Source organism: Pelodiscus sinensis, chromosome 11 (genome assembly GCF_049634645.1).
Source record: "Pelodiscus sinensis isolate JC-2024 chromosome 11, ASM4963464v1, whole genome shotgun sequence".
Taxonomy (NCBI): Eukaryota; Metazoa; Chordata; order Testudines; family Trionychidae; genus Pelodiscus; species Pelodiscus sinensis.
This window is the reverse complement of record NC_134721.1, coordinates 48,202,981-48,220,551: the sequence shown is the minus strand read 5'-3', so window position 1 is coordinate 48,220,551 and position 17,571 is coordinate 48,202,981. Positions and strand designations below refer to the sequence as shown.

Sequence of the window (17,571 nt, the reverse complement as noted above, 5' to 3'; positions counted from 1 at the left end):
GTGCAAACCCATGATGCACACAAAATAAGAAGAAGCCTATAAGTGACAGGAAGATGAGACTTTCATGTCTGTTCCATTTAATGCTTTAGTCCCGGGGTCAGTGTATTTACATGTTCCGTGTGCGTTAGCCCGGCTAGCTGCACTAGTGCCGAGTTCATGTCCCAGACACCGACTTGCAGGCAAACATCTGCTTTTGACAGCCTCTGCCTGTTTCTCACAGTGTCACTCTTGCTCACTTTGGTTCAGGCCTTAGACCTTATATCAGATCCATGCTTCTGCCTAATTCATTCTCCTACATGTTAGAGCTCCTCTGTGGTCCTGAGAACCACACTGCCTTCTAGAATACGTTGAGGCAGCCTAAACAAGTGCCTGTTGGGATCCACTATCCTTTGTTTTGTTTCTTTAATCTTTTACTTACTCACCAATTTGAAATGGGTGGGTCTCCCAATGAGTACTGTATATTCTGTGTATGTATTTGTTAAATATAGGACTACTTTCATACTTCTCAAGAAGTCAGTGGCAGAAATCCCTTTATAATGAAGGGGTAAAGAACAGGTTTTATCAGATGGTAAAACTCAGAAAAGAAAAGAAATGGATTAACAATGTTGTATTTTGTTGTGACAAGATAATAACGAAGCCATTCAGTAGAAGGAATGGAACAGTCCTGAAAAGACCTCCATCCGCAAGGGTTTAAGAATAGCTGATGGCATTGAACGACAACAGCTCCTTATAAACTTCCTATGGAGAGGATTCATATTTCTGCTGTGCGTGTAATTTAGATCAGGCATAGGCAGGCAGCCCAACTAGCCATACATCTAGCCAAGGCATTCCATTTTAATTTGTGCCGCTATTCCTAAACAGCAGGAGTCCAGCCACCCAAAGCTTTGCATGTTCGTTTCTTCTCTGCAGTTGAATACAAGCTGCACTCAGGCAACTGATGAGAAAATTAGGCCCCAAAAGAAAACTTTTTCAAGTGCTTTGAAGAGACGAGGGTATAAATGAGATTGTTTGGAAAAGTTGATTATGTCCACCAAATCTTCATTGTGCTTTAGGTCTAGGAGACACTAGCTAAGATCTGATGCTGTAAATATAAGGCCCTATCCTGCAAGCTTTACTCATCCCCTAGACACCTTAAGAGCCACTGGGACTAATATGTATGAATAATGACTGTCTGATCTGACCCACAGTCAGGGCTCAGTGTGATCTACAATTGCTTGCACTATGCATAAATAAAGTGATGGGAAGCAAAAAGAAGCTTGGAACCCAGTGCAAAGATAAAGTTGTTTATCAAGGATGAAACCATAGGAAAGAACTTTAAGCAACTGTGTGGAGGAATATAAATATTCCATACTTCCTTTGACGACTACAGAAAGTGAAACATTTCATTGCTCTGTGGATAATATACTTTCATTCTGAACAGGCTCATTCCCTTAATACGTATAGAAATGGATTTGTGGGAGACAGGGAAGAAGAATAGGGGAAACTGGGCATTTTAAGGAGTTTTTCTATTCTAAGAAGCTGTATCACTTCCAACTTGTCTGCTGTTAAAAGAAGAGCTCCATACATTCAGATAAATATATAGTATATTTAGTAGCTAGGTAATGACCCAGACTCTAAATGTATTCTTTTCTGTAAGAAAAGCAAGTCCCATAGCTATAATATAGTCCCATAGCTATATCTTGCCCTTTGTTTTCCATTTAGAATGCACTGTACTTCTTGATCTCTCTTTACTTGGTGACAAGCTGACACACACACTCCCAGTCAAAATCTCCAAAGAAACTATCTTCCCCATCCCCACCACTGACAACATTAGCTGACGGTTCACAAATCAGACTGTTGTGCATTTGACAGGCAGATGGACTATTGGAATTATAAAAAGGTTTGTAGGGTTTTTATTTTCCCCCGATTGTTGCGCTGTTCAAAACAGGTTTTAAAAGCAATCAGAAAAACATGCCCCAAAAATTAATCATTTAAGAAAAAGATCCTAATTTGAGGCTGTTGGTAACAGGTCTGGGCTCCCTGAAGAACAGTCAATTTAAAAGTAAATAAAATATTCCCCGGCAGAATCTGGAACAAGATACAATTTTAAATTCCAGAAGTTTCTCTCCCTCCATATTTCTCCCCAGTGGACAGCCACTCATTGTCAAGCATGAAGTAGAGGACAGGCCTTGCAAAGTAAGGACATGCAGCATGCTTGTAACGCACAAACTTCACCTGGGTTTTTTTACAAATTCAAAATGCAGATCAGAAACAATGTGCTAAAGTTCACAAACTCCTTGAACAGATGTGAGTCTGATCTCTCAGAACACAACATTTCTATGTTTTGGTGAGGTTTTCATCCAAACCTCAAAAATTCCAGGCCCATCTTAACATGGCCCCTTTGGAAAATGGGTTTAGAATCAAAACTCCAAATAAAACTATCTTGCTGGGGGTGAAATGAAGCAAAAACTATTTCAAGCCTATTCCTAAATTTTATAGAAGAAAGCCCAGAAAGATGACAAACAAATTGGAGTAATTTTTATCCTACCTGTCCTGGGGATTAATAAAGTCTAAGCTGATACATTTCTAGATTTCTACTACTGATGAAGAAATTTCCTTACTTGTCAGATGGAAGATGAGTCACTTCAGGATTTTAAGAAACTTGCCACTTTCAAATAGGGAAAAAATATAAATAGCAGAAACATAAAATACAAAATTCTTTTGTGTTTTCTGCTGAAACAACAACAACAATAAAAGCTCAGAGGGCCATTTGATTCTACGCATTTCCCAAGGAACTGCTGCTTATCAGACAAGGCAGAAGGCTTGTCATCTGTTACATTCGTTTCCTTACTAAATCTTTAAAAAGCCGACAAAGTTGTGTTTTAATTCAGCACTGCAAATCCTCAACGTTTTACTAGACACCAGAGGGAAAAGGTATCAAACACCCCCTCAAATAAATACAGGTAAGCAGCAATGCAGCTCACCAATTCCTTTCTCCCTGCTGCTCTTGCCCAGATCTCTTTTCCTTTTGACTTGGCATTTCTTGATGCTTACTCATAAACCATTGTAGAGGATCCCTTAAGATGGGCTTTGCTCACCCTGCTTTTAGTTAGATAGAGAACTTCATCCACAAACTGATACATCAGGTTGTAATTTAAAGATGCAGCCACTCTAAAAAGCTACTAATCTTGACTGGATTCCTGAAGCTGAAGCATGGCACCCCTTGGGACTTAGCACTAAAGGGTTAAAGTGTGATTATGATGAGACTAGAAATTGTCAAAATTAATATTCCAGCTGTTCTGAGGTGAAGTTCATAGTATTGTAGAATAGAAATCCCACTTAAGCTAAAGGCAATGGCATTTCACCAGGCAATTATAATATAAATAAAGAGGTGTCTCACTTAATTTGGAGAAACTCATTACCTGGGCTGTACTATTATTTCTTAAACACAGATCTCCTTAATAGACCTTAAATTAAGTTAGCAAAATGTGAACTCTCCCTTAAGCAGGTGTGTTGTTGAAAAGGGAATTGTGGGGGGTTGGCTTTGAGAGTTGGTTACATTGCCTTACGTTTTATTCTATGGGTTATGATGTCGATGAAACAAAAGCGTTTCTTAAATAGGTCAAGGTTGGTATTGCAATCCTTAATCTAAAGCGCCAAGGTTGTAAGTCTTTTCCCAGTATTCAAATCATCTGGAAATTGAAATAAATGGCTTTTGTTTATTAGTTGCTTTCACTATAACTGAGAAGAAAGGTTTTCATGCCCTTGTTTTTCTGCAATATGATTGTCATGTTAGCTGCATTTAGATCTCTCTCTCTTTCTCTGATTGATGGATTACTTTTGAGAAAACAACCAGCATTTTAGACCACCACATTTCAGAATAGATAAGATGTGCTTTAAGCAGCTCTGTCATCTCAAGCTGATCACTTTTCATTATGCAGGGCTTTTGGATTGTTGTAGCCATTTTAGAAGAAAAGGAAATAGAAGTGTTATGTTGCATCTACATCTGGGCACATGTAGATACTTAAATAATTTCTTGTTCAAAAAGTCAAGACTTGACTAGAATTCATGCCTTCAGTACCCTGGAACTTATTATTAATTTGTATTACAATCAACCTTAAAGGAAACTGATACCTTCTATGGACTTTGAAGCAAAAAGTGATTAAAAGCTAAACCCTCAGCCTTGCTTAAATAAGTTTACTGAAATAAAGCGTTATCAGTTCCATTTTTACTCTGTCAAGTGAGACATTTTCCTACTGGGGCTATTAAAGCTGGTCACGGTAGGATATATCCTGGTCCAAGTTCTATACTTACATATGTATCATTTCCATTCTGTATTATTTGAATGTAAAAGGCACTACCGGAGATGGATAGAAACTATCTAATGGATTTATTCTGTTCGGCTGCCATCTCCAATACTTTGCCTTCTCCAGTTTGAAATTGTTTTTGTGTTGGGCTTCCAGCATTCACTTGTGAAGTCCTACAGTCTAATACAGAGGTTGGCAACCTATGGCTTCTGAGCCAAATATGTCTCTTTTGAAGCTCAATCCCAGCCCCCTCCTTGCTTCCCCCACAGCAGGGGCCCACAACTGGCACTACAGCCTTGCAGCACGTTGCAAGATTATAGCACCAGTGCCAGCTTCCAGCAGGAGAAGGAGGCCCCAAGGTAGCCAGAAACAGAGTGAAGAAATGGCTGCATGCTGCTGCTCCCCTTTCCCTCCCCCTTCCCCGGCCAGGGGAACAGCAATGCGCTCACGCATTTCCTGGAGGCTTTTCCCACCGCTCCAATAGTAGGGAAAGCCTCCAGTGCCTGGGTGTGGTGCACAGCACAAAAACAAGTGCCCCCTTATGCCCAGACCCCACACCCCCAGCTGCCTCCTGCCCCCTACTCCCTGGCCAGACACCCTACCCTCAGCCCATTCCTGCCCCCTCCCCCTTGGCCAGACACTCACCTCAGCCCACTCCTGCCCTGTACTCCCTGGACAGACATCCTGCCCCCAGCCTGCTCCTGCATCCTCTCTCCTGGCCAGACACCCTGCCCTCAGCCTTGCTTCTGCACCCTCCACCTTGACCACACACTCTACCCCAGCCTGCTTCTGCACTCTCCCCCCTGGCCAGACACCCTAACCTCAGCCCACTCCAGCCCTCTACTCCCCCCGCCCCCATATGTAATTCAAAATAAAAACAATACTATACCATAAAATCTCTTTTTTTTGTTTGTTTGTGCCCCTGCTTTGCTGGTGCCCTAAGCATGTGCTTAGTCTGCCTATTGGGTAATCCAGCCCTGACCCTACCCTCAACTCAGCCCACTCCTGCCCCATAGTCCCTGGACAGACATCCTGCCCCCAGCCTGCTCCTGCGTCCTCTCTCCTGGCCAGACACCCTGCCCTCAGCCTTGCTCCTGCACCCTCCACCTTGACCATACACCCTACCCCAGCCTGCTTCTGCCCCCTCCCTTGCTCCTGCCCCTTCTCCCTGGACAGACATCCTACTTCCAGACTGCTCCTACACTCTATCTCCTCCTGCATCCCACCTCCTGCCCAGATTCTGCACCCCCATCCCTATCCCACTCAGTGGCAGCCCTGTGTCACACACTTAACCCCTCATTTTTGGCCCCACTCCTGGGCCTGGGCAAGGCCACAAATTCCAACCCTGTTACCCCAGAAGAGTAAATCTGGACTGAGGCCTTGAATCTCAGTTCCCTCTTGTCCCTCCCCCCACCATGGGGCTGGAGCACCAGGGGAGTGAGGTGTTTCAGTTGGGGGCCACATCGATGAGGGTTGGGGGTTTTTGGAGGGGTTTTTTTTTTGCTTCTCACTTGTGTGGTCCCTTACAGTACAATGGTTATGTTATTATCAACAACATATATGATATATAATCAATAACATAATAATGTATGTTATTATCATGTCAATTATCAATAATATTAAGTTGGATATTTTCAGCCATGCAAAAGGGCATTCTTATGGCTCTTTGCTGACCACTTGCTTTGAATTTTGATGTAGTTTGGCTCCTTGGTTTGAAAAGGTTTCCAATTCCTGGTCTAATACAATAGATCTCACCTTTGAGCAAGGCAAGTCTGAGTGTACCCTAACAAGTAGCATCTATTAACAGCAAACCCTACCCCACAGATAAGTATTCAGGACACTATACAAAACAGAATTATTTTCTTAAAACCTCACATTTAATCAGTGGATTTGTACATATAAGAAGGGGGAAAGGAAAGCTCTAGTTATGGGGAGAATTATATTCATAATTAGAGATGGTTCCAAGCCACAGAGTTTGGCTCTAGATTTCCCCAACAGTGCAAAGGAGTTTGAATCAAATTCCAGTTAGGTGCCTTGATTATCCATACTAAATAATACTGAGGGATGAGCAGGAAAATTTGCAGGTGTGTAAAGAGGTGGTGGGTTGAACTGAGATGGATCTTAGATGGAAGCCAGTTACCAAACACCGGCACAGGAAAAACTACTTGTCAGCCTAAGACATGATCCCTCCCAAAGTGATATCAACACACACATCTATACAATTTGAAGGTTTTTACATCGTAGAACAATTAGCTCTGAGAGCTGGATGCAGGAATTAAAGCACAACAAAAAAGAGCAGTGACAGATCCAAAAAAAACAAACCAAAACCCCTCTATTCCACACCCTTCCAATTCTCACATCAGAACTCAGCCCTAAGGTACCAATTCTGGTCAGATCCGTTAACAGAAAGGATCCATTTTCCAAATGGGATGTAGCTAAAAATCTTTGGAGATAACTCCTTAAAATTAACTTACATCATTCAAGATGGCAAAAAAAGTCTTGTGAGCTCAGCATTTGTAATCTCATATGATTTCAACACCAAATTCAAACCCTGGACGTGAATCTATATCAGTAATCCTAACCTAGCTCTAGCAACCACCTTTTGGGGTCATGTCACTCAAGATCTTTTGTCAGTACTATTTTACATAACAAAACAAGAAATGAGAGTTGTAAGGAATCACCACACTGTTTCAGAAACATGTTAGTATTAACCAGGTTAAGAAAGAATGGCATTATGAAAAAAAGTCTTCTGGAAAAGTCAAGATATCCTGCTGATCCTAAAGCAGGATGATGAGAGGAGCAATTGTATACATGCTAGCTTTACATTTAGAATCATGACAACTTATCAGTTGTTTTTATGTTTTTGTCCTTTATTTAGTTAAGACTATGGCTACCATCAAGATCCTCACTGCTGCAGGATTTGTTACATCAGTGCTGTTCTGTTTAGTCCATGCTGAAATCTGCCCCCTGCCTTGCATCTGTGAGTCACTTGGACAAATGAAGGGCTGGCTAGTAGATTGCAGCTCAAAGGGACTGACAGAAGTGCCCGCCCTGCCCATCAGCACCAGGAAACTTTATCTACAGAATAACAGCTTGACCACAGTTCGGCTTGGCGCATTTGACAGCTTAAGTAACCTAGAGGAAATGAATGTGTCTGACAATCCCTGGAATTGTGACTGTCACATTCTATATCTCAAACTCTGGCTAGAAGACTTCTCTGAATCGTCTCTTGCCAATGTCATCTGTGCAACCCCAGCCTCCTGTGAGAGGAAGCTTCTAAGCCAGCTGAGTGGCAATGAGCTGGAGGGGTGTAGGAAATCCTTCCCAATCAAATGCCTCGATTTCTTTTGGAGAGACCTCGCGTTGATCTCTTTGGCAATACTTATACTTATTTTAACATTGTGTGCACTGAGGTTCTCCAAAAAGCTAGCCTACTAGGTTACCGCAAGAGAATATTCCTCTGCTCTCCTGCTGCTACAGAGGCATAACTAAGGGTGTGTCTAGACTACAGGGTTTTGTCAATAAAAGTGGACTTTTGTCGACAAAACTATACCTGCATCTACACTACCGCCGAGTTCTGTCAACATAACGTCAACAGAACTCGGCAGTTTTGTCAACGGCGGTAAACCTCATTCTACAAGGAATAACACCTTTAATAGCCACTTAATTCAAACTAGTGGGAGGCTAGCCCTTCCCAGGTTGCCCTGGTGGCCACTCTGGGCCAAACCAGGGAAAATTTTCTGCCCCCCTCCCGGCCCTGGAGCCATTAAAGGGGCACGGTCTGGCTACAGTGCTCGTGCCAGTTGCAAGCGTGCCAGCACCCAGCCAGCAGACCCTGCACCTGGCATGGCATGAGCCAGCCACCCGGATGGCAGCCTGCGGCAAGTGCAGCCGAGTGCTGTGATGTGCCGAATGAGGGTACTCTGGGCACTCCAAGACAGGACTGCTTTGCTGTCCCTCATCGAGGTAGACAAGCAAGCGGGGAACCCTGAGAACTGTCTGTCCGGGTTGGGGTTGAGTCCCTTTAAGCACAGCCCTCGGCTAGCCTGAGGCAGCAGCTCCACACTCTAAGTCCTAACCTGATGCCCTGCCGGCGCTGGTTCCGGCCAGCCTTAACCCCGGTTCAGGGTCCACTCAGTGTGGACATGTTATTTCAAATTAGCAAAATGCTAATTCGAATTAGTTTTTAGGTCTAGATGCACTAATTCGAATTAGCTTAGTTCGAATTAACTACTTCGAATTAAGTTAGTTTGAATTAGTGCTGTAGTGTAGACATACCCTTCGAGATGGGTCCCAGACCGCAATTTTTTGGGAGAAATGTGTACAACAATTAGGGTGACCAGATGTCCCATTTTTAAAGGGACAGTCTCATATAGAAGGCCTTCTCCAGATTCTCGACTTTTTCTTGAAACTGGACAAACTCTCCTGTATTTTTTGCTTTCTCTTCCTGTTAGTACTGGCAGGTCCTACTGCTGGCTGGATCCATGCTCGCCAGTCGCCACCACTCCCCCCCCCCCCACACACACACACTCCACCCCAGCAGCGAGTAGGAGTGGGGGATCAGTGGCTGACAATGGGGCTGGGTGTGCAAGGCTTCACTGTGCAGGGCCAGGCCAGTTCGCCTGCCCTCAGTGCATGCCAGCTCTGGAAGTGGGGTTGGGAAAGCGATTTCCAGCCTGTTTCCAGCCTGAACTTGCAGGGCCATAGCACCTTCTTCACCTGCCCTCTCCCCCTCTGGTCTGGGTTATGCCTCCAGTGAGCATAGAGCAGCTGGTCCCCTAGGCACCGTCTCCTGACTGAGCCACCTCTTTGGCGTGGGCTCTGTGGCAGGGCTGGATTAAGACATGCTGAGGCCCTAAACTAAGTCAAGTTTAAGACGCCCCCAAACATCACCAAAAATGTGTATTGCTCTAACAGCAAGGACAATGAAAATAGAAATAATAAAGGTTAACATTTGCATGTATACTGGTACATAGAAGAGGATGCAACTAAAAACTACAGATTGAACCTGTCTAGTCTGACGCTGTCTGGTCCAGCAACATCTGTGGTCTGGCATGATTTTAGTTAGCCAGATGTCAAGATGGGACTTAACAACCTCTAGGGATGAAGATTTCACCACCTCCCTAGATAACCCATTCCTAATAAGGGGTTATTTAGCTGTAATTTACCCCCAAGTGTCATCTAAGGGCCCAGCATGCACTGTAAGGCTACGTCTACACTGGCATGAATTTCCAAAAATGCTTTTAACGGAAAAGTTTTCCGTTAAAAGCATTTTCGGAAAAGTGTGTCTAGATTGGCAGGATGCCAAAAAGCGTCCATGGCCAATCTAGATGCAGTTTTCCGCAAAAAAGCCCCGATCGCCTTTTTCACGGAAAACAGTACTATGCTGTCTACGCTGGCCCTTTTGCGCAGAAGTATTTCGGAAAAAGACTTTTGCCCAAACGGGAGCAGCATAGTTTTTCCAGAAAAGCACTGATAATTTTACATGAGATCGTCAGTGCTTTTCCAGAAATTCAAGCGGCCAGTGTAGACAGCTGGCAAGTTTTTCCAGAAAAGCAGATGATTTTCCGGAAAAACTTGCCAGTCTAGACACAGTCTAAGTGTTGGTAATGCCTCTAGACAATACTGACCTCCCATGGGTCATCAAATTCTCTGGTTTGGCACGGTCAGGTTCCAATGGTGCCAGACTATAGAGGTTCAACCTGTAGCAAGTTTTAATCTGAGGCCCTAAGATGTAACTTACTTTTAGCTTGTGCATAAACCCAGCACTGCTCTGTGGCCACAGAAGCCCCTGTAGTCAGATTCCCTGGGTCCTGGTGCACAATCTGTGCACACACGATAGTCAGGGGACAGGAGAAAACTGGGCTATGGGAGTGGCCAGCAGAAGCCTGGAGGTGTTAGCTGCCTTTCCACACGATGTCGACAGGAAGGAATGAGCTCTGCAAAGATATAGCCAGGTCATCCCTTCCTCCCTTGTGGCAGGAAGCAGCTCCCATTCATTGCCTCACACACAGTGTCGAAAGGCTGCTACTGACCATGTTGTGGGGTGAAAGCTGGGAGAAATCTGGGGGAGCATGCATGCCTCCTCCCCATGTGTTAGGGCCAGTCCTTGAATTTAACCCTTAATAAACATGACCTTACATTTCCTGAAACGTGAAGGAATTATTTTATAGCTGTACCAAATTTCCTAGAAAACAATACAAGTGAGAAAAATGGCATAATGTGTATAATATTGAAATAAACGATGTTGATTGTGCATTCACACTTGTCCACGTCTGCATGATTACCTGCCACAACCACAGATGTTGGTTAAAGCTGCCAGCAACATTTCTGGGATTTTTGCGGAAAACCTGAAAAGCGTTTGCACTTTCTCTCCCTAGCCCTTCCTCTCTCTCTCTAGTTTGGGTCAGTACTTAGCTCAGAGACCTGAATAACTCCTAGAAGAAACCAGGCCTGCTAATGGGGGCAAGGGAGCAGTTGCCCTGGAGCCCAGCAATTCAAAGGGGCCCAGGGCTTGTCTCCGTTGCTACTGTGGCAGCAGCAGTAGCTGAAGCTGCAGGTCCTTCACAGGGGCCGATGACCGTTTTGCGGGGCCCCGGGCAGCATAATTCCGTGGGGCCCCCCCCTTTGCCATGGCGCATGCGTGGGGCTTTTTGAAGCGCGGGGCCCGGGGCGGCCGCCCCGCTCGTCCTGCCCTATATCCGCCCCTGGTCCTTCAAATCTCACCCACATGCCGGTGCCACATGCTCCATGCAGCACTGAGGGCTGGGGCAGGGACGTGGTGCTGAGAGTTGGCTGCCCCAGTCGCACCCCTTCTGCCTGAGGCCCTGCCCTTTCTGGGAGTGCCGAGTCAGGCCATGGCCCACAGAGGCTGGTGTCTCCTCTGAAGAAATGCAGTGTGGGGCAAATCTCACAAACAGTTCCTGCTGACCCTACCATAGAACTGGGAGAGATTCTCTGCTTCCTGAGCTTCTCGTTTTTGGGTGCAACTAGAGGTGACAGTAAGCCAGTGTGCCCTGGTGAGGTGCTCCAGCAAGAAAGTCGGACAGCTCAGGCACTTGGCTGTAGGAGGCGGAGCAGCAACTCCCAGCTCAGCTCCTAGGGCTCTCCTGCAGGCTTCCATGCTAAGCGCTCCCCACGCACCCAGCCACCTGCCTTGAGCCCTTCACTCCCAGCTTGGACTCCTGCACCCCTCCACTCCCTCACCCCCTGCACTTAGCCCCTTCTCACTCAAACCCTGACTCCTGCACCCCCCCCCCAACCAACTCCTGCCCTGAGCCCCCCACGCTCCCTGAGGGCCCGTGTGATACAACAGTACCTGTAAGAAACTTAAGTTACTTTTACCCCGTGGGTGCAACATAACACTGACATCATTATAGATTGCATGGCCCTGTCTGAAAGAGCCAAAAGAAATTTTTTGCAGGTACCTGAGCAAGTTACTTCTGAAAATGCCTCAGGTTCCTGGCTGAAGTTGGTGGCCTTTCAGCTTCCATGTTACAAGTAAACTTGGTATTACAGTTTGTAGTAGCTACTCTAAGAGATGGGCCTCCAGCCTCAAACACACACTGTAGTGCTAGTGGAAGGATAAGGGGCCATGACCAGTCCATGCACTGCTAATGAGCCACGCTGCTCCAGGAGCTTGAAGCTGAGGCGCACCACCTGCATCAGCCTCCCTGTCTTTCCCAACCTCCCTGTCCACTCAGCCCAGAGTTTGCCATCAGCCCCCCACCCAGTCAGTGAATTGGGATCTCTTCCCCACATGACTTTTCTCCCTCTCAGGGCCTCCAGGGGGACACTCCTCAAACAATTACTACTTCGCTCAAGACTCAGGAAACCTACTTTTTATCTGACCCCTGAATACAGGCCTGAGGGGACATAGCATCCCCCATCTGAGAAACACAGAATTTATCACTGCAGGACACAGCGGATCTTCTTTTCACCCAGCTGCCCTCCTTCAGGTCAGAAGGGATTCAAACTCCAACCCCTCAGGTCTAAAGTACCAACTGTCCGTTCACACCCTACCCACAAAAACAAAAAAGTGACCTGCTCCTTCCCTGCCAGAGAGCATCCACTCCCCACTCAATCACCACAGATCCAGAGCTCTCCCCCTTTCGCCACACACACACACACACACACACACACCCCCACCCGTTCTGATTCAAGGAAAAGCACTCTAAGTACAGGAGTTGCTGAGAGGAATGTCCAAGAGCCGCTGGTTGTTTCCTATCGGGGGGAGAGAAGCACAGTGGGTGTGAGGGATTATCTAAGGGCACAGGGCTGAAGGTAGAGAAAGCAATTTAGAGGGGAGCAAAAAAGCCACCACTGCAGAGAGGTTTTAGGAAGCCTCCTCACACTTTTAGCAGCTCATCTCTGAAGTAGATACATGCCTACCCCGGTATCCTGGCCAAATTCCAACAGTGTCAATCAACTTCCACCCAGCTAACTTCCCCTGATTTTTCAATTCTGTACTGTATTCTTCACTGCTTTTCCTCAGTGCAACATACTTGACGGATGTTAAACAACTCTTCCAGCTGCAATGAAAGGATGACATCTATGGTCCCCTTTTCTACTCTGCCAGGATATTGCATGGCTTATAGAGGCTTGAACACTCTCAGGTGAAAAACTAACCCCAAGTTCTGTCCCCAGATACATGTGCATATTATAGCAAAAGATGCACATACAAATCCAAGATTACAGTTTGGCTGTCATTGTTAAATCAAGCACGTATCATTACTTCTACAAGAGAAAACTGCAAGGAACACATGCCAATATTATGCTTATGTAGCTCAAGGACTTTTATCTGCACTTTAAAATTCAGCTACCATTTTGTGGAGGAGTCACAGGGAGGGAAGTATTCTCTCATGGAGACTTCCTTACCATTTTGAATACCTTAGTCTACAATATAAATCATTCACACTGAAGTATGTGGTTGCCTTTTGTGCATGGAAAGGAAAATAGGTATTTTTGTACTAACTGGAAAAAATGGACACATTTTGTTCCGTGAGACCCCGCTATGATGAATAGGTGAAACAGAATGAAGAATGTGGCCCCTTACATACAAATCTACATACAGTTAAGGAAGGGGAGGGGGAGTTTTACTAGATTCAACTATCATGTAGTCCCATGTATAACTGGGAAGCTTACCTATTACTCTCAACTAGTGCACCTCACCTTTGTAGGAGTTTTTTAGAACGGATATAGCAATGACCCAGTGAGAAATAGGGTAGCTTTTACTTTGAGCCTGCAGAAGAGCGCATGCTGAATTAGGAGCCCTGTCAATAAAAATATACCAATATACTATACAATTTTCCAAAGAGTTGCTTCAGGAAGGAGCATTTCCTAGTCTCTGGTATTTTGAGCCCAACAGTAAATGAGGAAAATAAGGAGAGAACCATCACCAATGCAGCGTTTCCCATTCCACCAGGAAAATGGCTGTTTGTCAGTTCTGAACCACTTGGTATTTCTTGGTACAAACTCTGAGGTTGGAGAGCACTGTTCAAATGCTTATCTGCTTTGTATTTAAGTCACGTTCCCTAGCCAGCTTTCCCCATAGCCAATCTAATCTAATTACATGTTTTCATGCTCCTGTTGCCTATAGCCCATCACAACATACAGAAGCAAATAAAAACCAATACATATATAAGTCCTACATTTGCCACCTACAATTGAACACACAACAGAGATCCCAAAGTAGCTTGTAAAAGATGAGACGACTATATCCTATTCCAGCATCCCACACTTTTAAGCATGCAAAGCAATGAATACGGCCACATTCATATTTCTCTAGGAATCACAGTAAGTGATGTACGATTTAAAAAGGAATTTACACTTTTTGTGATGACCACATACTTTTCCCGGTATTTAAATAAAGAGGGACATAATAACTTAATCCAGTGAATGAGCAGAAAAGACACACCCTCCGAGCAGCATGAGTCTGTTTGTTCAAAGATAAGCGTCTAATCCATTTATAAGTATCCAGTCTATTTATAACAAGAAATCCCTGATCCAGCAGCCCTTCTACATGCTTACCGCTTATCAAAAGTCAGCAGCAGTTTTGTATGTGAAAGGACTAGAGATTTTAGATTGGCTAACAATGGCTGAACTAATACAGGAGATTGTACATGTACAAGATGTTATGCCTTTTAGACTGCCAAAGCATTAAGGTTGACGTGAGCATATTGTTTAACTGCTAATCTTGTTGTACAGAAATACTGGAACACAACCACTTCTAGTGTGTATGGCAACAACCAACCAGTAAACTGCATGCTGTGCAAACCTTAGCACTGGTATTCTGTTGCTTACAGGTAAGCAAACTAAACAAGCTTATTCCATCTCACAGATGCATCCCAGGACTTAATATTCGTAGTTACTTGAAATCCTCAGTCAAGCAGTACTATAGAAATGAAATATTGTGTATCACATTCATAAAAAAGTTCATATTCATAAAAGGATCATAAATTAAGCCCTAGTTAAACAGGAGTAGGTGTGGAGGGCCCAGCCCTTCTACCACTGGCGGGGGCTACTCTGGCCTGGCTGAAGCGCTCCCTCCCTCCCGCCTATGGCACAGCAAGCTGCTTTATCCTGGCAGGGCTGCCAGTTAACAATTAACCATAAGCATCATCCAGTAAGGGTGATGCTTACTGTTAACTGATTAATCATTCACATCCCTTCTTCAGAGAAGACAAAGCCTTCAGGGAGGGAAAAGTTTAGTGCAAAGTATAATTGCTAGGATTGTGAGTAATGAAGAAGTTTGAGATTCGGTTTTCAATTTAACAAATTACTTTACACAATATTAAAGCAGAGGGCAGTCAAAAATTATTGATCAGACTAAATATGTTCATGAGCAACAATTGTTTCCTGGGCATGTTTTTGTAACTAACAATTAAAATGTTAGAGTGGAAAAAGAACAGTTACTTACTTTTGTAACTGTTGTTCTGCGAGATGTGTTGCTCGTGTCCATTCCAATATGTGTGTGCGCACCATGTGCATGATTGTCAGAAGACTTTTCCATAGCGGTACCTGTGCTGATGCCTCATGGCGTTGCATATATATCCCTGCTGACCCGACTCCCACTTCAGTTCCTTTTTGCCAGAATAGTCTGACAGAGGAGAGGCAGGTGGGTCTGTAATGGACATGAGCAATACATCTCAAAGAGCAACATTTACAAAGGTAAGTAGCTGCTCTTTCTTCTTCAAATGATTGCTCATGTGCATTCCAATATGTGTCTTATCAGCAGTCAGTACAGAGGAGGGGTCGGACCTCAACTCATTGCTGAGTGCAGTACAGCTCTGCTGGATGCTGCATCATCCCAGGACTGCTGGGTAAAGGTGGAATGAGTCATGAACGTTGTATTGAGGACCATGTAGCTGCCCTACAGATGTCCTCTCAAGCAGGACTTCTGCCAAAAAGGCCGTTGCCGAGTTTTGCACCTAAGAAAGATGTGATAGGCGGGGCCTGTCATTCAGGATTACACGTAGTAATCCAGAACAACAATGTAATTCGGGGGCCCTTCATGTGTTCCATGATAGAAATGAAATTATGCACTAGGGAAGAATGACTTGCAAAGCAAGAAGTTAGAAGCTCCAACAACCAATCACTGGTTGATCTGAGGAAGTGGGTCTGGCCCACGAAAGCTCATCACCTATTAAACCATCTTGTTAGTCTTTAAAGTGCTACACAGTCCTGTTTTTTGTTTCTCGTGGAAAGAAGGCGCTGAGGCATGAGTCATGTCAGCAGGAGTATAACTGCAACGCCATGAGGCATCACTACAGGGAGTGCTACAGCTGACCCAATAGGGCCCACCAAGGAAAAGTTTTCAGACAATCATGCACATGGTGTGTACACGCACACACTGAAATGCACAACAGCAATCACTCAGAGAAACATATATATTTAGGCTTCATTGAATAGAAGTAAATAAAAAAGCAGCCAACAACATCCTCTTCTCATAAATAACTATCATGCTTACAATGCTCATTAATCATATGCACACAGGGTAATTTAACATGAGTAGCTTTAATTTACTTTAATGTTTTTGTTTATTATGTGACATATAATTAGGTCCATGAAACACTCACTTTTAATTTCATGCATCAAAAGGTTTTGTTGCTTATTTTACCCTTTGCCACTGATAAACCTACAGTGCAATCTAGAAAACAGCTACAAACTTTTATGCAGTTAAACAAATGAGTGAAAGTGTAGAAAGTAAAGTGTCATTTATAAAGGACTCTCTCCTGCCCTGGAAGAGGCAGGTACTCCAGCACCAAAGCTGTTCCAAGGGCCTCACCAAAGTCCCTGGGAGACTTTCCCAATCCCATTCTGGTGAGCATGGAAGGTCAATTCTCAGCAATGTATATATCTGAAGAATTTATGCAGGTAGCATTTATCTTTTCAGTAGGTCTTGGGCTTGCTTCCTTTGACCTGCATATTTCACAAGTTCTCCTAAGCTTGCTGCCCTAAATACAAAGAGCATCTGGTCCAGGACAAAGATTTTGATAAGCCCAAGGCTGGATTCCGATGGACATGAATTTCTGTTGCTCTTTCAATAACAGGATGTATCATCAAATGGGAAAAGTCCTAAGAGCGAAGGTGCAAGTTCCAACTGACATAATAGAGGCCTCTAACTCAAAACAGGTGCAACGCAGAATCATAGAAACATCGTGCTGGAAGGGAGAGTAAGAAGTCAGCTATTCTGTCCCCCCTTGGTGAGACAGGATTAAATAAACCTAGACCATATCCCTGACAGTTGTTCGACAAACATATTCTTAAACATATTCTCCAGCAACAGAGATCCCACAACCTTCCTTGGAAGCCAGATCTACTGCTTAGCAATATTCTGAGTTAGACAGTTTTTCCTATTAATTTAAATTTCCCTTGTAGCAGAGTAAGCCCACTGCTTGTTGTCTAAAAGCCCTTAACATATTTGAAGCCTGGAACAATCTAATGTCTTATACGAGCACGTAACATACAGTGGCTACAAACATATAGGCCTTTGTTCAATGACAATAGAACCCAGGAACTCAGCACTAAAAATAAAACAAAAACCCCAAACCACACAAACATCTGCCACCTCTTTTGCTGAATAAGAATTCCTTTATCTGTATGCAGCAGGCTACTAGTTTAATCAAATACGAATCGGTGTTTTATATTGCCCTCTAGTGGATCAAAAGGAAGGGAGACACACATGCCATGCCAGTCTATAGGTGCTACAGAAACAGCATATTGTGAAAATGGAAAGTAAAATCCTACCATTCACTTCACACTGATGTAAATGACCCAAGAGGCA

At 44.2% G+C, this 17,571-nt stretch overlaps 2 protein-coding genes across 2 annotated transcripts in view; one reads left to right on the top strand and one right to left on the bottom strand.

The window, feature by feature from the left end:
* CFAP92 (cilia and flagella associated protein 92 (putative)) overlaps positions 1–17,571 on the bottom strand; it is a 254,276-nt gene that overhangs the window by 210,876 nt on the left and 25,829 nt on the right. The window lies entirely within an intron of this gene.
* GP9 (glycoprotein IX platelet) lies at positions 2,787–10,972 on the top strand. The gene is made up of 2 exons (XM_075939740.1): positions 2,787–2,942; positions 7,165–10,972. The coding sequence occupies exon 2, from the start codon at positions 7,173–7,175 to the stop codon at positions 7,722–7,724; it is 552 nt and encodes a 183-aa protein (XP_075795855.1). The 5' UTR covers positions 2,787–2,942; positions 7,165–7,172; the 3' UTR covers positions 7,725–10,972.

What these genes read in the sequence shown, in the direction of transcription:
- GP9 (XM_075939740.1), top strand. Translation starts at nt 7,173, where the DNA reads ATGGCTACCATCAAGATCCTCACTGCTGCAGGATTTGTTACATCAGTG.